We start from the raw sequence: 25,803 nt of genomic DNA, 5'->3' as shown, positions 1-25,803 counted from the left end.
AGTTCTAGTAACAGACACATCTCAAAATAAACTGTTCAAAGGAAACAACCTGAGTCAGGCCTTCATGGTCGAATTGCAGCAAAGAAACCACTACTAAAGGACACGAATTAGAAGAAGAGACTTGCGCCAAAAAACACGAGAAGCCCGGTGTCACGCCCTGACTTTAGAGAGCCTTTTTATTTCTCTATTTGGATAGGTCAGGGTGTGATTAGGCTGGGCATTCTAGTTTTTCGTTTTCTATGTTGGCCTGACATGGCTCCCAATCAGAGGCAGCTGTCCCACCTGTTAGACAGCCTTTTCCCACCTGTTGTTTGTGGGATCTTGTTTTTGTGTAGCTGCCTGTGAGCAGCACAGAACATCACGTTTAGTTTTTCTTCTGTTTTTTTTTGGTGAGTTTCTTATTTATTAAACATGTGGAATTCTACGCACGCTGCGCCTTGGTCCAATCATTCAAACAATCGTGACACATGGACATTAGACTGTGGAAATCTGTCCTATGGTCCGATGAGACAAATCTGAGATTTTTGGTTCCAACCGCTGTGTCTTTGTGAGACGCAGAGTAGGTGAACGAATGATATCTGCATGTGTGGTTCCCACCATGATGCATGGTGGAGGAGTTGTGATGGTGTGGGGGATGCATTGCTGGTAACATGGTCTGTGATTTATTTAGAATTCAAGGCACACTTAAGCAGTATGACAACCACAGCATTCTGCAGTGATACGCCATCCTATCTGGTTTGCCCTTAGTGGGACTATCCTTTGTTTTTCAAAAGGACGATGACCGAGCACACCGCCAGGCTGTGTAAGGGCATTTGATTAAGGAGAGTAATGGAGTGCTGCATCAGATGATCTGGCCTCCACAATCACCTGACCTCAACCCAATTGAGATGGGTTGGGATGAGTTGAATCACAGAGTGAAGGAAAAGCAGCAAAACACGTGCTCAGCATATGTAGGAACTCCTTCAAAACATCTGGAATCTGTTTGAGGGAATGCCAAGAGTGTGCAAAGCTGTCATCAAGGCAAAGGGTGGCTACTTTAAAATATCTAAAATGTATTTTGATTTGTTTAACACTTTTTTTTTTTTTTTTACTACATTATTCCATATGTGTTATTTCATAGTTTTGATGTCTTCACATTATTATACAATGTAGAAAATAGTTTAAAAAAAATTGAATGACTAGTTGTGTCCAAACTTTTGACGGGTACTGTATATGTATGTTCTGAGCATATTGAACATAACAGCATAAGTACTATATTACTTGCAAAACTCATATATCTAAGCTCTCAATAATGTTTATAAGTACGTCAATTTATATGAAATTATATGAAATTTAGTAATGTCTGATTAAATTCATATATATATATTATATTATATTATATATGAAAATATATGAAATTTAGTAATGTCTGATTAAATTCATGTTTGGGGGGGCAGGTAGCCTAGTGGTTAGAGTGTTGGGCCAGTAACCGAAAGGTTGCTGGATTGAATCCCCAGGCTGACAAGGTAAACATCTGTCATTCTGCCCATGAACAAGGCAGTTAGCCCACTGTTATCCAGTACGCCGTCATTGCAAATAAGAATTTCTTCTTAACTGACTTGGTAGTTAAAAAAAAGCTTACATTTTAAATTGAAACATCACATTCTTCAAAAGCAATTCAATTCAGAAAATTGTCATTATTTTGGGATTTGGGATGGTCATAAATCTTGAAAATCATATTCAGTGATCATATAGCCACATGCTTACCACCCTTGACTACCAGTTCTTAATTAGTATTCAGTCTCTTCACACCTAAAAGGTTGTCTTTTCACTGCCTGAATGTGTTAACATCTTATCCCCATCACATACTCAAGCGGGCTCTCTAGGCTTTCGTCAGCATGGGTAATGGCACAACAGCTCCACTTAAAATGCCACAGTGGAGTGTGGAGGGCAAGTGGGCCTTTAGAGCTCACTGCTGTACTCTGTGTTCATCTCATGTCTGTCAGAGCAGAAGGGGGGAAAGGGGTGTCACACAGTCACAGTCTTAGGCTGTCAGGCTGTAATGACACTCCCAGATCACTGGGCTGGAGGAGCCATACAGTACAACTCTGCACCACCCTGCCCCCATACCGCCCCGCATCGCCTCCACACCATCACACATAATGGCAGGAAGCTCTCCCTCTCCCTCCCTCCCACCACTGCTCTGTTGATAATCCGTTAGCTCTGCTTAATTTTCACATTCTAATTGGGACAGTGACGGGCACTCCCCCACAGGGCTCTTCTGTGTGAGCTTTCATTAGCAGGAGAAAGACTGCAGGCGGGGAACGCGGGAACCCAAAGGATGTGACTTTTGTGATGCACAACCCTGCTTTTGCAAACATATGGGTAACAAATTGAGATGGGTCAAGGTCCTCAGTCACATAGATCTTGTCAAGCACAAATTTAAACCGTCGGCAAAGAGGAGAGCCAAATTATAATGTAATCCTTTACATGCTGGGGATACATATCCTGGATGTTCACCACTATGAATATATATTATGCATGGCACCTCTCACGGATAAATTTAGACCGACCCTCTTTCTGAGCTCCTTTACTTTTGAAGGGAAATGACTTCTATAATTAAGTAAACGATTCACTCTGTCTTTTGAGATATAATATATGAAAAGAATGCTGAGAGGTATTACAGAAGCTGTCCATTTGTATTATGGCTAAAATGCCATCAGGCTCAACAGGAATGGGAGATAATGTAACGAGTATAAAATTAGTCCCATCTCAGTTTAAGGGGACATAATACTTTGACATTTCAGCAGAGAATCATTGCCTTTGTGTCTACCATGTTTCAAATATAATTTCTCTCCTCCATAGAAAGCTACGGCCCATGACAACGTCCGAACACATGTTGGTTCAACAAGAAGTAATTGCCTTTTTGAACTGCCTATACTTTTGGTCCTTAGTGAGATTCAATCAATACGTCTAAATGATGTGGTCTTTTCTACAGACCAAGTCAAACAAGCTGTAGCATGTCATGCATGATAAGATGGGACATTGGGACATTCATTAGAATGTGTTAATAAAATGCCACGATGTCATTCATTGTATGACTTAAGTTCAGCACTTACGGCTGCTTCCCAGGACACAGATTAAACCTAGTTCTGGACTAAAAAGCATGCTTAATCTCCATTAAAAGTGCATCGTAATCCAGCCCATGGTGTAACATAGTGTAACTGTGATAGCATTAAGAGCGGCATACATATGGAATCCTCATGTTGGTCATACTCACATATCTGTGTGAGCCGTCGTAATCACACCTCTCTATCGTCCCCAGACTTCCATCAGAGAAGTAGATCTTCTCAGCTTTGTGGTCGATGGTGAGTCCGTTAGGAGTGAGAATGTCTGTGCTGACGATCACCTTCATGTTGTTTCCAGCCAGGGTGGACCTCATAATACTGGGACGCTGCTCGTTCCAGTTAGTCCAGAACATCAGGCTGAAATAAACATTCAAAAACCTACTATTAACTAGATGGACATTTGAGAAATCACCTCAAAGAAGTCAGTTGACTGGGAACAGGAAAGATGGATAGTAAAAGTATGTTGTTTTTATCTATTACTAGTCTTTTATCTCAAGTCTAAAAGCAATTTCCACCTTCACTGCAAACAGATGTAACCCCGATCCGATATCTCTTTATGCACATTTTCCCTCAGACATATTTACACCCCCTCAGTGAGGAGGACAAAACAAATGTTCTCTGAAATTGAATCAGGGGAGTGTATGATGGCTTAAATAGGACTGCAATTGTAACTTGTCAAGCTCCTTGCCTTTCTTTGTAGGGTAAAATAAACACTAATCACTGTAAGAATTATTCACAGGCAGCCGTTCTATATTGCCTGTTGCTCTATCTGGTTGTGTCACTCCTGTTATCTAGTGATCCCATAACTCACGATGGCCTGCATGACCTGTCATCTGCTCCTTATTTTGTGTCGGCTGTGTTAGTATCGCCTTGCAGGAGCTACTGCAGCTCCCATCTCTGATAAGGCGCTGCCTCAGTTTCAGTTTTGCTACTCAATGAATGCTAGACAGAATGTGTATTTACATTTCTTTGAGCTGACTACTAAGAATATTACAAATTACAATCGTGTGGGAGTGTAAATAAATGGAAGATCTATCTGAAGTAGGTTTTGCTAAATAAAAGGAATCTGTGAATTGTATTGCAGTGTACAACAGTTATAGATACGATACTGAGCACTAAAAGTAGAGGGCTTATATCCTCATTCAAACTACAAGAAATTGTTTCAAAGTTAAACAATCAATACTTTTGAAGTTCTTAGCAAAGGTTGAACTTGGAGATAGGCCTTGATATGGTTATCCTGGATCCTCCCTACAGTAGAATATGTTTACAACATTGAAATTCTGTATTGATTCATAAGGGCTAGTAAGAATATGTCAGAGAGTGCTAATTTATTATAGCAGATGAAATTCAAATTAGCAGCATTCTGGAGTTTGTTTGAAAACTTGCCAAATTAAGAACTAAACGCATACACACTAAGATCAAGAGTTTAATTAGTTAGTGAACTCTGGGTCAGCATTCCGCGATAACCTTCTTGACGTGTAATTACCGTAGATTGAGACGTGCTTTTATTTCTTAATGGATATAACAGGAACATTTGTTAGTTATTGTGAAAGCACTGCCGGCAGTATTTCTTGAAATGGGAGTGTGTCAAACCAATTAGATGTCTCTCCTTCACTACACCGTGGAGATACAGTCTTCTCTACAGAACTGAATACATACTGTATGGGTCATGTACAATTATACTGATTGCTCTAACAAAAGGTCCACTGAGGTCTGAAATGAACTTTGTTAGATGGAATTGTCTTAAGACAGCAATACATTTCTCTCTGTCCAAGGAGGCATGTCTTGTGTTGTAATGCACCCGATATGATTGTGAGCTTATATATCTGTTGAGCAAAGGCATACAACCATAGCCTCAGGCATAGAATGACATACTGCATCTGAAGTAGTAGCTACAGAACTACAGTTGGGTGGTATACAAATTCAGATATAATTTAGCAACAAACTATTAAAAAGACCAGCCTGGTCCCAGATGTGGTTGTGCTGTCTTGCCAACTCCTATGTTGTGACAATGACCAAGCTGGGAAACTGAGTAGAACCAGAACCACATACTTTTGGCACTCATTCAGGGCGAGGACATGGGGGTGGTCGTCTTCAGAGAGTGTGACCACAGCCTCTCTGCTAAAGGAACCGGGCCGACTTTGGTCCACGCTGTGCCTGGTGATGCTGGAGGTGGTTGAGCTGGTCCAGTACAGAGTGTCCCAGGCACGGTGGTACGCCAACCCCTCCACTGAACCCACATCTGGGGGGACACAGACATGAGCGTCACCATGATCATCCAACCATCCAGCCTCCACTAATTCATTGTAAATTCTAACATGTAATGGACTTGGCATTAATCAACTGGTAATACATGAAGTACATTTGACTCTACTGATGAAGGTGGACAGGACTGAAGCCACTTCAGGGTGAACAAAGCCAATGATTTTTTTTGATGAAATGTTGACTTGCACATACCACCATGCTTCCCTACTCTGGTCCTCGAGTACCCCCAACAGCACACAATTTTGTTGCAGCCCCGGACAAGCACACCTGATCAACCCTTAATGAGTTGAATCATGTGAGTTTGTCTGGGGCTACAATAAAAATGTGTGTTGTTGGGGGTACTTAAGGACTGAAGTTGGAAAACACTGGTGTAGGGAATTACAGCCACAAAGTTGAATTCATTGTAACTCCTGCACACACACAATATAAACTCTGCACATTGTGAAATATAATAACAAATCCAGCAATGTCACATTCACATGTTCATTGGAAATACTTAAAGCTGCAATATGTAACTTTTTGGCCGACCTGACCAAATTCACATCGAAATGGGAGTTATAGATCTGTAATTTGCAATGAAAGCAAGTCTAAGACACTGTAGATCTGTTCTATGTGCGCTATTTCAATGCTCCCTTTAAGTTTTGTTTTTGCGTCTTTAACTTTAGTTTTTTTACACAAGCTTCAAACAGCTGAAAATACAATATTCTTGGTTCCTGAAAAGATATTTCACAGCAGTTTAGATGGTACAATTATTCTCTAAGTGCTTGTTTTGACACTGAAATTAGGCGAACTATTCGAATTTTAGCAACCAGGAACCGGCTGATCGATTTCTGCATATTGCACCTTTAAATGGAATATACGAGGCATTAATCAACCTGTAATACACACAGTGCATCTGATGCCACTGGCACAGCTGAAGGACATTGACAAGTCCAAACAAACATAATTCCAGGAAAATACGAAGTAAACTGAAATCCATATATCCATGCAGGGCATTGGGAAGTCTCTGCCAAAAACCATTGTTGTTCATACATCAACTGAAAAAATATTGAGTTGACATATTCCAGGTGTCTCATTCATTGATTGAATTTCTACTGTTATCTTAGTGAGCAGGGATATTTGAATGGCAATTCAATAGTGACCAAAAATACCAAATTAAATTAAATAGATAAAGCTAACTGTATGTGCTTGGCATGAAAATAGGGTTGTGTCAGAGTACTAGGACATGTTTGTCCTAACAGGACAAAGCACACATATTTCTGTCCTTGCTTTGCACTAAAACATCTGGCATTTTTACTGAACCATTGGTAAGGTGCTTGGATAAAACATGAACACCTTAATTCTATCCTATAACTCCAACTCAATGGCACATGTACTCTACAATCTCCTCTGGATGGAGTGCTTAATTGGTCTTAATGGTGAACATGTGATCAATTCTGGATATACGGGCTGAATCCAGTGCTTTCTAGAAGCCATAAACCATACATACAGAATACTCAAGGCACTATCTGAGTCAGCTCGATTGCTAATTAATTGTTTGCAATAAAAGGCGACTGACAGCTTGGTTTTCTGGAAATCGTTGGGAATGGCCAGGGAGTAATTCATGGAGGACGTGGAGTTTCATTAAGGAAATATGGATGATTAACATCTTCACCCTTCTTCAATGACAGGGTAAGCAGTAAAACTTTGTGGAGAAGAAGGAGAGAAGGGGGAGAAGAGGGATAGGAGACAGAGGTAGAGAAGATGGTAAAGGAGACGGAGAGGGTGGAGAGGATGGAGAGTCTGAATTTGATAATTGTTTAGACGAATCCTGAAGTCCTGAGTCCTGAATCCAATCAACAATGATGACCAGTGAGTAAAAAAAAATAGCTAAGTTAAAATAAAAGCAATGGATGCTTTAGTTCTAAATTAATCACGCCAACTCTACACCTGAACAGGCTAGGCATGGATAGAGGACAACCAATTACACAAAGAGGTGCAGAGAAGGATATCAAACACATAGACTTGACATTTGCCAGCCACATAACTTTCTTTATTCAGCACTTCTTTTAAAAATGACAATAGCTCCACTTGGTCAAAGCCAAAATAAAAAATCTCTCTCCAGTCACTCTGTCTGTCTGTTTTGTCTGTCTTGTCTGTCTTGTCTGTCTTGTCTGTCTTGTCTGTCTTGTCTGTCTGTCTGTCTGTCTGTCTGTCTGTCTGTCTGTCTGTCTGTCTGTCTGTCTGTCTGTCTGTCTGTCTGTCTGTCTGTCTGTCTGTCTGTCTGTCTGTCACTCTCTCTGTCTGTCTGTGTCTGTCTGTCTGTCTGTCTGTCTGTGTTTTGCCAACAGTAGAACATGGTGGGGACGTGGATCAGTGGACTCCCACTGTTCTCCCAGAATATGAGGGGTGAGTGAGTGACTTGAGCTCCCATCTCAGAGGAGACTTTAGAGAGAGGCAGAAGATGCTAAGCGTGCAGAACAGAGGCTTTCCCTGCTCATCTGCCTCCACTCAGCCTTATCTAGCCCAGATTGAGTGGGTTAGAGAGGGAGAGAGACAATGGCTCTGCTGCCTCTTCTCCTGCCATCTAGAATGATTGACTGACTGGCAGGCTAAAAAAAGGTCCATGTGTTATGAATTGCATTATTTCACATTCTATATGAATTTATTTATTCAAGCCAAATAAAGATATTTTGAATTTATCTGTGGTGCCAAGATGCCATTTTCACAAGCCCCCATGTGTCCTATAAATGCACTTAATCCCCAAATATAATCCCCAAAACATAAATACCCTAAATACTCAGGTTTATTTTATGCAGACGCTTTTTCTTGCAATACTGCTAACCTTAGTCAGCTAATCCTGTAGTGGAAGCTGCAAATGCTGCTCTGCTGGCCAGAGTGGTCAATATACCTTGTATCACTCTCTGTGGCCACTTATTTATGTTTTGGTCTAAATGTGGTGAAAATGAGAGCAGGGTAATTTTCTCTATCAATAGTAAGACCTAAAAAACATCCCCCATTGTAACCATCTTATTTGACAGTTAAATGGGACCCATTTAGGACAAGAAGAATAGAGGTGGCCATTACAATACTCTATACTTGATGGAGTATGCATTGAAGCCACACAATACATCAAGGGCGCGGCCACTTTATTCTCCACAAATGGCTTTTCACAAATGGCTGCTGCGATGCAAGCTGCAGACCCTGATTTCACATCATACAGTAGGACCTTCATTTCACATCCTTGACTTAGAACCCTGCCCAGCAAACAAGGAACATTCCCAGAATGTTCTAGATAGTGTTTTATGTACATTAGAATGATAACATCCCAAAAACATATGTTGAAATTAAATATCCTTGTAATGTTCTCCTAAAATTCCCAAAAATGCACAACATCTGCAACAACCACCAAAGAACATTCCCCAAAAGTTCTCATTAGATTTCCAGGTAATGCAATTACACAATGTACAGTAGCAGCAATGTTTTCCCAGCAAACCACATTTTGTTCTGTGCAAGTTCCCAGAACATTCGTTAGGTTGTGGCAAATGTTTTAAGAACACAAAAACTGTCCAGTCATGCTGATGATTATACGTTTGCATAAAACATTTGCCTAATATTGCAAGAATGTCCCCACAACACATTTGATCTGTTCTTTAGCGGTTCACAGAATGCTTCATTAGGTTGGGGGAACAGTCTGGTGGGAACATTGTGGGTACAAAACACAAAAAAACTGTCCAGTTGTGCGGATGATTATACAATGTTTCTTTAAGGGTGCAAAAAACATTCACCTGATGTTCCAAGACCATTCCCAAAACAAAACATGTTATGTTCTTTAAAAGTTCCTAAAACATTTCATTATGGGGATACAACAGAAGATAGGTTCCCAAAACACTAAAACTGTCCAGTTGTGCTGACATTCAAATAACGTGCACAAAACACTCCTTTGATGTTGCAAGAATGTTGACAGAACAGCATTTGAGTTCTTTAAAGGTTCCCAAAACATTTAATTAGGTTGTGGTAACAGTGTGTGTACATTACAAGAGATGTCTGGGATGTTGGGTGACTATTCTTGTGATATTCATGGAAGTTGCACAGAACATTCACACAATGTCCAAATAAGCCAGTTTTTATGATGTTCATAGCACATTTGTTTTAGGTTTAACATAATATTCCATTGACATACACGCAATATACAGTACATTTGACCTTGTCTTGGAAGTCCTCAGAACATTTGAAGAATTTGGATTTTAGGACTGACTACAAGGTGATAGAGACACAAATCAAATCAAATTTTATTTGTCACATACACATGGTTAGCAGATGTTAATGCGAGTGTAGCGAAATGCTTGTGCTTCTAGTTCCGACAATGCAGTAATAACCAACAAGTAATCTAACTAACAATTCCAAAACTACTGTCTTATACACAGTGTAAGGGGATAAAGAATATGTACATAAGGATATATGCAAATTGGAGTGGGTCTAGGGTGTCAGGTAGGGTGGAGGTGATATGGTCCTTGACTAGTCTCTCAAAGCACTTCATGATGACGGAAGTGAGTGCTACGGGGCGGTAGTCGTTTAGCTCAGTTACCTTAGCTTTCTTGGGGACAGGAACAATGGTGGCCCTCTTGAAGCAAGTGGGAACAGCAGACTGGTATACGGATTGATTGAATATGTCTGTAAACACACCGGCCAGCTGGTCTGCGCATGCTCTGAGGGCGCAGCTGGGGATGCCGTCTGGGCCTGCAGCCTTGCGAGGGTTAACAAGTTTAAATGTCTTACTCACCTCGGCTGCAGTGAAGGAGAGTCCGCATGTTTTCGTTGCAGGCCGTGTCAGTGGCACTGTATTGTCCTCAAAGCGGGCAAAAAAGTGATTTAGTCTGCCTGGGAGCAAGACATCCTGGTCCGTGACTGGGCTGGATTTCTTCTTGTAGTCCGTGATTGACTGTAGACCCTGCCACATGCCTCTTGTGTCTGAGCCGTTGAATTGAGATTCTACTTTGTCTCTGTACTGACGCTTAGCTTGTTTGATAGCCTTGCGGAGGGAATAGCTGCACTGTTTGTATTCGGTCATGTTACCAGTCACCATGCCCTGATTAAAAGCAGTGGTTTGCGCTTTCAGTTTCACGCGAATGTTGCCGTCAATCCACGGTTTCTGGTTAGGGAATGTTTTAATCGTTGCTATGGGAACGACATCTTCAACGCACGTTCTAATGAACTCGCACACCGAGTCAGCGTATTCGTCAAGATTGTTATCTGACGCAATACGAAACATCTCCCAGTCCACGTGATGGAAGCAGTCTTGGAGTGTGGAGTCAGCTTGGTCGGACCAGCGTTGGACAGACCTCAGTGTGGGAGCCTCTTGTTTTAGTTTTTGTCTGTAGGCAGGGATCAACAAAATGGAGTCGTGGTCAGCTTTTCCGAAAGGAGGGCGGGGCAGGGCCTTATATGCGTCGCGGAAGTTAGAGTAACAATGATCCAAGGTTTTTCCACCCCTGGTTGCACAATCGATATGCTGATAAAATTTAGGGAGTCTTGTTTTCAGATTAGCCTTGTTAAAATCCCCAGCTACAATGAATGCAGCCTCCGGATAAATGGATTCCAGTTTGCAAAGAGTCAAATAAAGTTCGTTCAGAGCCATCGATGTGTCTGCTTGGGGGGGGATATATACGGCTGTGATTATAATCGAAGAGAATTCTCTTGGTAGATAATGCGGTCTACATTTGATTGTGAGGAATTCTAAATCAGGTGAACAGAAGGATTTGAGTTCCTGTATGTTTCTTTCATCACACCATGTCTCGTTAGCCATAAGGCATACGCCCCCGCCCCTCTTCTTACCAGAAAGATGTTTGTTTCTGTCGGCGCGATGCGTGAAGAAACCCGCTGGCTGCACCGCCTCGGTGCATGGCATTTACATTTAATTAATAGGACATTTGAACAGAATTTAAATCATACACAAACAACCATATGTTTGACACTTTATTTATCCATATTTTGTTGTGTTACAGCCTGAATTCAAAATGGAATTATTTTCTTACCCATCTACACACAACACCTCATAATGACAAGTGACAAACATGTTTAGACATTTTTGCACTTTTATTGTAAATAGAATACAGAAATCTAATTTACATAAGTATTCACACCCCTGAGTCGATACTATGTAGAACTACCTTCAGCAGTGATTACAGTCTTTCTGGGTAAGTCTCTTAAGAGCATTCCACACCTGGATTTGCAACATTTGCCAACATATTTTCAAAATTCTTAAAGCTCTGTCAAGTTGGTTGTTGATCATAGCTAGACAACCATTTTCAGGCCTTACTATAGATTTTCAAGTAGATTTGGCCTTGTGTTTTAGGTTATTGTCCTCCCGAAAGATGAATTATTATCCCAGTGTCTGGTGGAAAGCAGACTGAACCAGGTTTTTCCTCCAGGATTTTGCCTGTGTTTAGCTCCATTACGTTTCTTTTTTATCCTGAAAAACTCCCCAGTCGTTAACAATTACAAGCATGCCCATAACATGATGCAGCCACCACTATGCTTGAAAATATGGAGAGTGGTACTCAGTAATGAGTTGTATTGGATCTTCTTTATTTATGTTTACCCATCTACCATTAGGTGCCATTCTTTGTGAGTCATTGGAAAACCTCGCTAGTCTTTGTGGATTCATCTGTGTTTCAAATCCACTGCTCGACTGAGGGACCTAATTGTATGTGTGGGGTACACCAATGAGGTAGTCATTCAAAATTCATGCAGCTTACTATGTGACATGTTAAGTACATTTTTACTCCTGAACTTATTTATAGGCTCAAGGCATTTCAGCTTTTAACTTAATTAATTTGTAAACATTTTGAAAAACATACTTCCACTTTGACATTATGGGGTATTATGTGTAGGCCACTGACAAAACATCTCAATTTAATGTATTTAAAATTCAGGCTGTAACACAACATGTGGAAAGTCAAGAGGTGTAAATACTTTCTGAAGGCACTGTAGCCATGGCAGTATGGTCAATCAGGAATGCCATGATTCCTTCTTTGCCTTCATAGACATAAGTAACCCAGGCAAATACTGGTAACTGGGTTATTCACCATCACTTCACCCATCCTCTTCAGATGCTGCTTACTTCCACTATCCAAAACTATGAGTTCTGATCTAGGATCACTTTTGCTTTTCAGATAATAAACATAAGACAGGGAGGGACCATATCAAGCATCCTAAAGTAAGAATTATATCGGGTGCGTTTTTGAAGTTTAACAGTCAATTTATACACAATGTTTTATTTTTTACAGTTAGCCTGAATTCTGCATTTCAGACTGGATTTATAAATCTGGACAAACAAAAGACATCTCTGTTAGTAGATTATATCTGAGCCTGTTGTTGTTTAAAAAAATCTTTTTTTAAATTCTGCTTTGCAGCCAGATCATTAAACCTCTGCACAACCAGTGGATATCTGTGGTATTGTGGGGGGTTTTCTCAGTCTAATTATGATCAATCAGGAAAATGTTTAGCTAGGACTCCGGTACACAGGCGGGAGCGCTACAGTACAGTAGGTGACGGTAATGCAACATAACGTTGGATGCCAACCGGAGATAAATCCACAGAAAAAGAGGTGACAACGGTAGCCAGCTAGCTAGGGCAACGGTAGCCAGCTAGCTAGGGCAACGGTAGCCAGCTAGCTAGGGCAACGGTGGACAGTGTCCCTTTCTCCTGCCTGTCAGGCACTGTTCTCCAGGCATTAGTGGGTGCTAGCTAGTTAGTTAACTAGGACTCCAGTAAACAGCAAATGGGAAAGGTAGCTAGCTAGCACAATGGTACTGTACTTCGCCACTGAAAAGCTCAGATAATACTTTTTTTGCCCTTTTGACCCACATTTTAATTGCATAGACAATCAGGAATAAATGTAGTGTATCAAAAGACTCACAAGCATGAAGATGGCGTGCTCGATGGGGGGTGTTTATGCACTAACCAATGGGATGCTCGAGGGGCGTTCATGGAGGAACCAATGGGATGCTCGAGGGGTTTCCTGCATGCAGGAACACCCCGAATTGTGGTCCGCAATCAGAGACTATTGGCATGACTGGACACTGTTTGTGCCATGAGAACATTTGCCGTGATATAATGAATGTTCTGGGAACCTTTACAGACCCAATTTTGGTTTGCTGGGTGCATTACAACAAGATCAATATTTTGAGGGAAAAAATGAATGTACTTCAAACTCATACAAATATGTGTTCTGTAAGGCATAAACATATATGCACACCTGTAAATAAACAGACATGCATTAAATTCAAAATATAAAAAATATAAAACATCAATCCAACACTACTAAAAAACAGCACTCACTTTCAGCTATGACAGATCGTCCTGTCCAGTCGTCATTAATCATCTGGATATTCCCAAAATGGATGTCGCTGAAGAAGATGCGATTGGTCCCTCCACCGGTTTTCTGGCGGTAATCAAAGGTCAGCGCTATGACATTCTTGAAGTAGGCGGGCCTCTCGAAGGGCTGGACGGGTGAGTTGAGGTCGCTCTCGTCTGAGAGGTGGATGCTCTTCAGTAGGGTTCTCTCAGAATAGAGCAGGTAGCCCTCGTAGCGCTCACAGGCGAAGCCATCTTCTGCCAGGTGGCCATGGGCACAGGAACAAGTCCTACGTCCGCTACCCAGGTGAAAGCAGAGCTGCTGACAGCCTCCGTTGCTCCTGGCACATGGGTTGGTACCTATTGTGGCAGAGACAAACACTGTGTTCAAGACTTATTCTACATCCGTTTACTTAGTTTCACGGCTATGAAGTTATCATTGTTATGATAATTTTTACTGTAGTGCCAAAATTAGAAGTGCTAGTGTGATATATATATATATATATATACATACACTGCTCAAAAAAATAAAGGGAACACTTAAACAACACAATGTAACTCCAAGTCAATCACACTTCTGTGAAATCAAACTGTCCACTTAGGAAGCAACCCTGATTGACAATAAATTTCACATGCTGTTGTGCAAATGGAATAGACAACAGGTGGAAATTATAGGCAATTAGCAAAACACCCCAAATAAAAGAGTGGTTCTACAGGTGGTGACCACAGACCACTTCTCAGTTCCTATGCTTCCTGGCTGATGTGTTGGTCACTTTTGAATGCTGGTGGTGTTTTCACTCTAGTGGTAGCATGAGACGGAGTCTACAACCCACACAAGTGGCTCAGGTAGTGCAGCTCATCCAGGATGGGACATCAATGCGAGCTGTGGCAAGAAGGTTTGATGTGTCTGTCAGCGTAGTGTCCAGAGCATGGAGGCGCTACCAGGAGACAGGCCAGTACATCAGGAGACGTGGAGGAGGCCGTAGGAGGGCAACAACCCAGCAGCAGGACCCTTACCTCCGCCTTTGTGCAAGGAGGAGCACTGCCCGAGCCCTGCAAAATGACCTCCAGCAGGCCACAAATGTGCATGTGTCTGCTCAAACGGTCAGAAACAGACTCCATGAGGGTGGTATGAGGGCCCGACGTCCACAGGTGGGGGTTGTGCTTACAGCCCAACACCGTGCAGGACGTTTGGCATTTGCCAGAGAACACCAAGATTGGCAAATTCGCCACTGGCGCCCTGTGCTCTTCACAGATGAAAGCAAGTTCACACTGAGAACATGTGACAGACGTGACAGAGTCTGGAGACGCCGTGGAGAACGTTCTGCTGCCTGCAACATCCTCCAGCATGACCGGTTTGGCGGTGGGTCAGTCATGGTGTGGGGTGACATTTCTTTGGGGGGCCGCACAGCCCTCCATGTGCTCGCCAGAGGTAGCCTGACTGCCATTAGGTACCGAGATGAGATCCTCAGACCCTTTGTGAGACCATATGCTGGTGCGGTTGGCCCTGGGTTCCTCCTAATGCAAGACAATGCTAGACCTCATGTGGCTGGAGTGTGTCAGCAGTTCCTGCAAGAGGAAGGCATTGATGCTATGGACTGGCCCGCCCGTTCCACAGACCTGAATCCAATTGAGCACATCTGGGACATCATGTCTTGCTCCATCCACCAACGCCACGTTGCACCACAGACTGTCTAGTGTTGACTGTGAAATTTATTGTCAATCAGTGTTGCTTCCTAAGTGGACAGTTTGATTTCACAGAAGTGTGATTGACTTGGAGTTACATTGTGTTGTTTAAGTGTTCCCTTTATTTTTTTGAGCAGTGTATTTTATAAATTGCAGACAGAGTGAACACATCAAAACTATGAAATAAAACAAATGGAATCATGTAGAAACCAAAAAAGTGTTAAACAAATTAAAATATATTTTATAATTGAGATTCTTCAAATAGCCACCCTTTGCCTTGACTACAGCTTTGCACACTCTTGGCATTCTCTCAACCAGCTTCATGAGGTAGTCACCTGGAATGCATTTCAATGAACAGGTGTCCCCCCTCCCAATTTGTGGAATTTCTTTACTTCTTAACACGCTTGAGACAAAAAAATTGTGTCGTGATAAGGTATGGGTGGTATACAGAAGAGCCCCATTTGGTAAGAGCTCCATAGCCCCATTTGGTAAAAAAAACAAGTCCATATTATGGCAAGAACAGCTCAAATAAGCAAAGAGAAATGACAGTCCATCATTACTTTAAAACATGAAGGTCAGTCAATAGGGAAAATTTTAAGAACTTTGAAAGTTTCTTCAAGTGAAGTCGCAAAAACCATCAAACGCTATGATGAAACAGGCTCTCATGAGGACTGCCACAGGAAAGCAAGACCCAGAGTTACCTCTGCTGCAGAGGATAAGTTCATTAGAGTTACCAGCCTCAGAAATTGCAGGTCAAATAAATGCTTCACAGATTTCCAGTAACAGACACATCTCAACATCAACTGTTCAGAGGAGGCTGTGTGAATCAGGCCTTCGTGGTGAAATTGCTGCAAAGAAACCACTATTTATTTAACCAGTCAAGTCAGTTAAGAACAAATGACTGCCTTACCCGGTCAAACTCGGACAACGCCCTATGGGACTCCCAATCACAGCCGGATGTGATGCAGGCTGGATTTGAACCAGGGTGACACCTCTTGCACTAGGATGCAGTGCCTTAGACTGCTGCACCACTCGGGAGCCCTAAGAAGAGACTTGCTTGGGCCAAGAAACACGAGCAATGGACATTAGACCAGTGGAAATCTGTCCTTTGGTCTGATGAGTCCAAATGGAGATTTTTGGTTCCAACCGCAGTGTCTTTGTGAGACATGGTATGGGTGAACAGATGATCTCCGCGTGTGTATTTCCCACCGAAAAGCATGGAGGAGGTGGTGTTATGGTGTGGAGGTGCTTTGCTGGTGACACTGTCAGTGATTTATTTTTAATTCAAGGCACACTTAACCAGCATGGCTACCACAGCATTCTGCAGCGATACGCCATCCCATCTGGTTGGGCTTAGTGGGATTATCATTTATTTTTCAACCAGATAATGTCCCAAAACACACCTCCAGGCTGTGTAAGGGCTATTTTACCAAGAAGTAGAGTGATAGAGTGCTGCATCAGATGACCTGGCCTCCACAATCACCCAACCTCAACCCAATTGAGATGGTTTGAGATGAGTCTGACCACAGAGTGAAGGAAAAGCAGACAACAAGTGCTCAGCATATGTGGGAACTCCTTCAAGACTGTTGGAAAAGCATTCCAGGTGAAGCTGGTTGAGAGAATGCCAAGAGTGTGCAAATCTGTCATCAAAGCAAAGGGTGGCTATTTGAAGAATCTCAAATAAAAAACATATATTTGGATTTGTTTTTCGTTACTACATGATTCTATATGTGTTATTTCATAGTTTTGATGTCTTCACTATTATTCTACACTGTAGAAAATAGTAAATATAAAGAAAAACCCTTGAATGAGTAGGTGTTCTAAAACTTTTGATCGGTAGTGTTGTCACTTGTGTATAGTACTGTACATGCACTGTCTGTAACTGCAGTTTTGTATTTCCCTTGTGCTAGAAGGCTCCCAATTGATTTTGACCAATACATACTGTAGATTAGGAAATGAAACAATGCTGCTGATGACGGTGATTGGTGAGAATCAAAAAGGAGCATTAAGTTGAAACCTTAACCTTTCTCCCGGCCTGTATTGAAGACTGTCACATCCTTCAGGTTGACCCCGAGACCACTTCTCATGGTGACTGCCTCACTGGCTTCACTTTTGAAGCCTCGCCGGATAGAACCATTGGAGTGAGCTCTGAGGACAGAGAGAGAGAGAGAGAGAGAGAGAAAAGTTTTAAAAAGTAATCAAGGACACTTTCTTCTTAATTCTTCTATGATTCTCAAAAGTACTTATCAATGGCACTTTATCATACAGAAATGTCATTGATAATGACATTGAGGTATGCTAGTACATTTACATAAATATGGTGCCCCTCATGTAAAAAATACTCCGCTGAGGTTCTCCACACTGAGACCTCTGGGATGAAGGGTTAACACCAGGTTAGATGATCAGACTTTACAGCCCAATCTGTGTGCATATAAGGAAATATTAAATTACCTGTCAGACCAGTAGATGTAAGCTCCGAACACGGCCACGGAAAAGAGGTCTACGTTGGCCGCTGACAGTACAATCTCCCTGCTCTCACCCGTCTCAAGGTTGATCCTCTCTATCTTGTCAGTGCGGGCGTCACACCAGTATAATCTATTTTCCTGGAAAGTAATTTGAAAATGCACATCACCAAACTATCCCCCTATCCTCTTATGGGGTACATTGGGTACATTATATCCACACAAAGAAGGATGAGGTTAGGATGCGGGTATGAAACTACTTTAGGATGAGGTGGATGGATTAGAGCTAATAGGACATGTATGATCAGGAGGTGTCTGGTACTGTACCTCATAGTCTATGGAGATCCCATTGGGCCAGGCAATGCCAGAGTTGACCAGGGTGACCTGATCGGAGCCGTCTAGACGGGCTCGACCTATGCAGGGGCTCTGGCCCCATTCTGTCCAAAACAGATACCTGAGACAGATAAATAGAGGGTGGGTGATAGATAGAGGGAGAGAGCAAGAGGGTGGGGAGAGAGAGAAATAGAGGGCAGAGTGGCAAACCCAGAAACATTATTAACATCCAACTGGTTGGACAATTGGAACAGATCTGAAAGGACAAATTGTGTGATCTAATGTGATACCAAAGTTATCAGAGGCTATGCAAGTGAAATCATATATTGTTACAATTTAGTTCTCCACAAAGCTCTTCTTACAGTACGCATTTCACACCGTGTCAACACCAGATCATGAAAGTTTAGTGGCAAACTTAAAATGAATCCTACTGCACTACACAAAACAAACATCAATGCAGGGGACATGTTCCTACTGGTAAGCCTAATGACATCAGTTGGCCTTCATCTGCTACATGATCTATTTTCAGTCCAGAAACAGCAGTATGACCCAATGATTATTATCCAGCAACATCTTGATCTCTTTCTGGAGGTGGTCAAGGCTGTCTGACTCATTTCACTCCCTGCTGGTCAAAAACATTTCCATTTCCTCTGCCCATTTTCAACTTGATCTCTTCTTAGTGACTGTCTGTCTGTTACCCATTCATCTTTCACACACACACACACACACGCACACACGCACACACGCACACACCCTTTCTGTGGATGAACAGCGATGGCTCTAGGTTGGTCAAGTCCCTCGGAGATGACTACTGAACGGTAGGCACCACTAACACGGGCAATCTCTATGAGGTTGAAACCATGGTCTGTCCAGTAAAGGTTACCTGTGGGAGGAACATAAAGATACTGGTATTAGAGTTGTATAAAGAACAGTTGTATAAAGGACAGTGTTATAATAGTTTTAATGCATACCGTTATTTATACAAGTTAGTCACATTGAGATAAAATCTTAGGAAATGTTTGATGAAGGTACTTTAAGCGGCCCATATAGGGACATTTTGTACATTTTACAGAAGACGATACTGACCAGCGATCCAGTCCACTGCGATGCCCTCTACCCTGCTGATGCCCGTGGTAATGATGTCCTCTCTCCAGGTCTGATCCCTCTTGGCTCTGGAGATTGTGTTCAGGCCCATGTCTGTCCAGTACACTGTGTCATTACCTGTGGAATGGTAAGAAACAAAGTAAGAAAAATAACTGAACTGCACACTTGTGGTATTCTACAGTATATTAGTTGGTGCATAGACTGCAAACTTTTGGTATTCTTTAGTAGTCATGCGTAGACTTGAGCTCGTCAGTAATAATTTTCACCTCAATTCCAAGTGTGTGGACCTGATCTTTTTGTACTATTGTGGAAAATGTAGGCACATAACATAGCCACCCTATTAATGTTAGTTTTTTTTATGGAAGTAAGCTTATTATTATTACAACTACATGCTCCATTTCACAAAATGGGGATGTAAATTATGATTATTGTTCACATATCCATTCAGACCTTATTTCTTTGTTGAAATGCAACATCGGGACATGAAAAGGCTATTGTATACCAGGTTTTATTGGAAAATAAATTGCATATGTAAAACATTGCATCTAAAATGTTATGATCCTTTCTGATTATAACTCTATTTCATATACGACAGGATGAAATACAAAGTCATTCATTTCCGACTCCAGCCTTAAAGCCTTAAGTACATTTCGTTATTTGCCTGTCAGTTCAGTGGGCCCAGGTTGTTGGGAGGATAGGCAGCGTTATGTGTTTATTTCCACCCTCCTGTTTATACAGAATTCACACTCCGTTAACACATATCTTACATGTGACAGGATCCAGCTGGAAGGCTTTCATCTTTTTTACGCACCAATGACCTGCTTCATAATGATATGCAAATGGTATGCGTGAGCTATCCACCGCTGCTGTTGCTGGTTGACTCTGTGCTTAGCTGGGTGTTTGCATGGTCACCTGTATAACAGCAGCAAAGGGGAGGGCAACCAAGACCTTATGCACACAAAAGCCTACGTTTTTAGCTTTAGACTAGTTTCCTAATTTCCTAAAATGCAAGCTGTCGCACATCAAGATTACCATTGACATTCAGGGTCTCTGAGACATTTCTGACATCAACTTCCTTTGAGCTTTGCGTACTGTGAGAACTGCTGCCTTGCAACACTTATTTTCAGCCAAACCTTCATCCCACTGGACACACCACGTCATTTCAACCTGGATAATTGGGTAATATTTGGTTGAGACGTTGATCAATGAGGTTACAACCGATATTCACCCACTCAAAAAGAAAGCCAAAAGTTAGTTGAATTTCCAATGTGTATCACCAGGCTTTCAACCAAATTCCAATGGAAAAACAATGTCAGATTTCTGGTTTAGTTGTCACCCAAATGTCTATCACTGTGCTTTCTAGACAACCATTTCAAAGCACAGCAAAAAGTTCAAATGGGACTACGTCAAATACTGTATGTTGTTTATTTATACAACCGATTAATGTGTCCTCAATGTGCTTCATGTAATAGCACAACCACATGATCTGGATTGCGGTTGAGATTACATTAAAAGTACATGGTTCAAGTGATCAATGCGATTATTATTACATAATTTGTGAAGATCTCCACAGACCTGCGATGACCTACGCATGCTATCTTGAACATGCACGCTTTATATAACTACATAAAAATACATTTATAGTTACAGTAACCTCAAAATGTGGCCATGTTACTCATTTGAAGTTTGAATGTTATATTAGTTTGGAAGATGGCCTTAACTTTAGGCTATTTACTGTATTACAAAAGTAATATTGAATTGTGTTTGGTTGACAACAACCAAATATCAACATATATGGAGATGTATTTAATGCTTAGACAGTTCCATCTGAGCCATTGGCTTAATTACATTCTTTAATTTATTTTGGGGGTTGAGTTGGAGATGTGAATCCCATTATCATTTGTATACTTGTCAACAAGATAATAGGCTACTTATTGTACTTCAAATTGATATTAAAAATTGTGTTTGGTTGAAAACGCAACCAAATATCAACATTTGCAGGAGATTTATATTCTGCTTGGATAGTGCCATCTGTGCCACTGATTTAACCTGACTTTAATTCCATTTGGATTACAAATTAATAATTGATAAGTTGAATTCACGTCTCCATCGCAACCAGAAATCTAAGTTGACAACCAAAAACAATATCACAAAATATAGTTACATTTGAGATTAATCAGAGCTTGAAACCCTTGGCCTATTGTATTGTTTATTTTTAGTTGAATTTTGAATTATAATAATAGCTGTTGATGACTTTGCAAATACTATTTAGGCCTAAATAACATACTTGATGATACGTATATGAGTGATAAAGTATGGCCAGATTTCATTTGCTCTGGTAAAATTACTTTGATAGCAACAGTGAATCTACAGTATTTTGTTTATAAGTGGAGCTCTCTCAACAATCATTCTCATGACAGCACATTAGTAATATTTAGTGACAAATATAGCTAAGCAGGGTTTGGTTAAAATCCTGGATGGGAGAACAAAGAGTAGCTATATATAGATACATTTTTTCTTCTATATATCGTTGAAGATCTGACATTCTTTTAGAGGTACATATTCAACGTATTTTAAACAAAGTTTGTCTACGTTGAAATGTGGTTAGCATTATGACATCCTCTGGTTAAAATTTCACCCTCAAAACAAAAGTTTACGATACTTTTTCCAAATCAAATATATTTGGTGTCCACATCACCAACAACCTATCATAGTCCAAACACACTAGGACAGTCATGAAGAGGGCACGACAGAGCCTATTCCCCCACAGGAGACTGAAAAGATTGGCTATGGGTCCTCAGATCCTCAAAAAAGGTTCTACAGCTGCACCATCGAGAGCATGGTTGCATCACTGCCTTGTATGGAATCTGCTCGGCCTCCGACCGCAAGGCACTATAGAGGGTAATGCGTACGGGCCCAGTACATCACAAGTTTCCTGCCATCCAGGACCTCTATACCAGGCGGTCAGAGGAAGGCCCTAAAAATTGTCAAAGACTCCAGCCACCCTAGTCATAGACTGCACAGAAAGCGATACTGCCAAGTCTATGTCCAAAAGGCTTCTTCACAGCTTCTACCCCCAAACCATAAGACTCCTCAACAGCTAATCAAATGGCTCCCAGACCCCTCTTTTACACTGCTGCTACTCTCTGTTTATTATCTATGCAGTGTCACTAACTCTACCTATACGTATATATTACCTCAACTAACCGGTGCCCCTTCACATTGACTCTGTACCGGTACCCCCTGTACATAGCCTCATTATTGTTATTTTACTGCTGCTGTTTAATTATTTGTTACTTTTGTTACTTAAGGGCTTGTAAGTAAGCATTTTACTGTAAGGTACTACACCTGCTGCATTCGGCGCATGTGGCAAATACAATTTGATTTGTTTTCCATGTCACAATACGTTGACATATTGCATTGAAACAACGTTGATTCAACCAGTTTGTGACCAGTGGGATCCTATTCTATCAAATGTGGGCAGGTAACAGCTTTCCCCTCCACTCTTATCTCTAAATCATGTGATATTTTTGTAAACAAAGGTTTTATGCAATACTTACAATGCTACTGTGCGTGCATGTGCTAGATAAAGCTTCTCTTTCCCAGTAGGCCTATATGGGTGTTGTCATCAATGAGCATTGTGGCAACATATACAGTATATGAAGCATAACTAGCCCTTAGTTTATTAATTTGACAGTGCATGTTCAAGCACTTGTCAGTGTACTAAATCCACCATATTTAGAACATGAATTATGCAAGAGAAAACCCATTATATGACAAATGCCAGCACAAGCCATTGGGTTAATCCATTACCATTTCCTTGTTACCTTCATTTGATACAATATCTGGGGAATTGCTTTGTGTCAGGCCTGGTTCAGGGGCATGTGGTGAAATGGTTGGTGTTTCTCATGAGTCTCTATTAACATGGACTTATTACTCTTTCATCTGTGCAGCCCTCAACAGCACCACTAACCATTATTCAACAGGGTTAGAGAGAATACTACAATAAAGGTTTTTCTCTCTCTCATTTTTTTGCGTCTCTCTATCCCTCTATTTCTCCCTTTCTCTCGCCATTTTTCTCTTGATTCCAAACTGCCATTTGGAGTAAGTTTTACGTATGATGCAGAAGATGTCATGCAGGGAACAATATAAAGGAGTCATAAAATCAATGAACTGTAGGTTTAACTGTTGACTGAGGGGATATAGTTAATGACTGTGTCCCCACTCTTATTTATTATGATCTGAGATCAGCAGTCCTACTCTGAGACGCTTTGTGAATATGGGCCCTGGTGGTACCTACCTGCATGGAAGTCCACCCCCACAGCGAACAGGGTCCCAGTAATGGGCATCAGAGCCTCCATGTTGTCATTGGGGTCCAAGGCGATCCCTCTGATCCCCTCATGGATGGAGTACATCAGAAATGACTCAATGCCTACAGAGTAGGAGAGAAATTATTCCACTACGGTAACATACTGTTAGTCTCTTGTGAATGACCTAACATAAATGTTAATGGCGTGCACGCAATATGTGGTTCTGGATTCCAAGATTAACACACTGTAAATAAATATGCATAGAGTACATTTATCACAGTCAAAGTATGTTTTCATATGATTACAGAGGTTTCTATAGTACTTATTTGGAAACAGTGAATTGATGTCACAGACCTTGTGGTTACTCTGATGCTAGGGGGTCTGAACTGCTCAATGCATTTCTTGCATGGTCACTTAGGTTGTGTGTCCTAAACAGCCCATAGAGCCAATAGGGCTCTGGTCAAATGTACTGCACTATATTAGGATGAGGGTGCTATTTGGGATGCACATTTAGTTAGAGCAGACTTGCAGTCTTACCCTCACAGGACATGCGGTCGGTGCGAAGGCTGTAGCCCACAGTACAGGAGCAGCTGCGGGTGTTCTCTGATGTGGGGAAGCAGAGCTGGGAGCAGCCTCCATTGTTCACCTGACACGGGTTCCTTCCTGGAAAGGACATGGTGAATTGTGTATTAATAAGGATATAGGACACCATTGTTAGCTTCATGGACATCTTTACTCAGATAAAATCTGAAATGTTATTCAGAGCACTATAGGTACTGTAGTACATCATGGTGTCACATTTCTGGAATTGATAAGTGCATAAATAAATGTGTGTGTACGTGTGTTCCTTACCTCTCTGTCCCTCCCTGTCGTAGACCTTCATGTGAACCACTCCGCTAGTCTTATTCCTCAGAACCACAGGATTTCGTCCATCTCTCTTGTTCACCGTCCCCAGATGGGCTGAATCATCATCGGCCCACCACAGTTTGTTACCTGAAACAAGGAAATGTCCTTAGAAACCCCATTATCACCATTTCTGTCTGAATTGTTATTGTGTTATTTAACCCTTATTTATTCAAGAAGTCCCATTGAGGTCAACATACCGCTTTTACAAGGGAGACCTACATATATTGCATGAATGAAAACTGGAATATATGAATTCTGACAATGCAATAGGCTAATAATGATGCAACGTTTGATGTAGTGAAATCCTCAAATGAAAAATAAACCAGTAGTGTTGTTGACCCAAAATACTCTATCCTGAGCCTCTACTACACACAGGTACGTGTTTGTTGATTTCCATGTTTGAGTGGACCTACTGCACTGCTGTAGACTGTAGAGTACCTGCCTGGTGTTGTGCTTCTGAGCAGAAGAAGTGGTTAAGGAGAGGAGACTTGTATCATGAGTTTGGAGAGTGATGTGTCCATGTTTGCAGTGTGTGTGTGTGTGTGTGTGTTAAAGGAGGTGGGCTCGTGGTAATGACTGGAGCGGAATCAGTGGAATGTGCGCCGAACATGCGCCGAACACAACAGAAGTGGACCTTACAGTGAAATGCGTACTTACAAGCCCATAACCAACAATGCAGTTTTAAGAATATACCTAAAAAAAGCACGAGATAAAATTTGAAATAATTAAAGAGCAGCAGTAAATAGCAATAGCGGGGCTATATACAGGGGGAACCGGTACAGAGTCAATTTGCGGGGGCACCGGTGTCGAGGTAATTGAGGTATTATGTACATATAGGTAGAGTTAAAGGGACAATGCATAGATGCAAATAGCCTGGGTAGCCATTTGATTATCTATTCAGGAGTCGTATGGCTTGGGGGTAGAAGCTGTTTAGAAGCCACTTGGACCTAGACTTGCCACTCCGGTACCGCTTGCCGGGCAGTAGCAGAGAGAATAGTCTATGACTAGGCTGGCTGGAGTCTGACCATTTTTAGGGCCTTCCTCTGACACTGCCTGGTATAGAGGTCCTGGATGGCAGGAAGCTTGGCCCCAGTGATGTACTTGGCCGTACGCACAACCCTCTGTAGTGCCTTGCGGTTGGAGGCCAAGCAGTTGCCATACCAGGCAGTGATGGAACCCGTCAGGATGCTCTCGATGGTGCAGCTGTAAAACCTTTTGAGGATCTGAGGTCCCATAGCCAAATCTTTTCAGTCTCCTGAGGGGGAATAGGTTTTGTCGTGCCCTCTTCACGAC

The 25,803-nt window shown here is 41.6% G+C and overlaps 1 protein-coding gene across 1 annotated transcript in view; it reads right to left on the bottom strand.

Annotated features, from left to right (window-relative positions):
• The window catches only part of lrp1bb (low density lipoprotein receptor-related protein 1Bb), a gene marked incomplete at its 5' end in the record, with an annotated part of 288,348 nt that overhangs the window by 89,781 nt on the left and 172,764 nt on the right, over positions 1–25,803 (bottom strand). Inside the window, 11 exons of the mRNA XM_042319665.1 lie at positions 3,260–3,464; positions 5,160–5,349; positions 13,695–14,069; positions 17,419–17,543; positions 17,847–17,998; positions 18,185–18,311; positions 18,944–19,073; positions 19,277–19,411; positions 23,595–23,726; positions 24,142–24,267; positions 24,457–24,597. Of these exons, the coding sequence (XP_042175599.1) occupies positions 3,260–3,464; positions 5,160–5,349; positions 13,695–14,069; positions 17,419–17,543; positions 17,847–17,998; positions 18,185–18,311; positions 18,944–19,073; positions 19,277–19,411; positions 23,595–23,726; positions 24,142–24,267; positions 24,457–24,597 (1,838 nt within the window). The remainder of the gene's footprint in view (positions 1–3,259; positions 3,465–5,159; positions 5,350–13,694; positions 14,070–17,418; positions 17,544–17,846; positions 17,999–18,184; positions 18,312–18,943; positions 19,074–19,276; positions 19,412–23,594; positions 23,727–24,141; positions 24,268–24,456; positions 24,598–25,803) is intronic.

Source organism: Oncorhynchus tshawytscha, linkage group LG03 (assembly GCF_018296145.1).
Source record: "Oncorhynchus tshawytscha isolate Ot180627B linkage group LG03, Otsh_v2.0, whole genome shotgun sequence".
Lineage (NCBI taxonomy): Eukaryota > Metazoa > Chordata > Actinopteri > Salmoniformes > Salmonidae > Oncorhynchus > Oncorhynchus tshawytscha.
The sequence above is the reverse complement of the archived record's forward strand: the minus strand, read 5'-3'. Positions and strand labels throughout refer to the sequence as shown.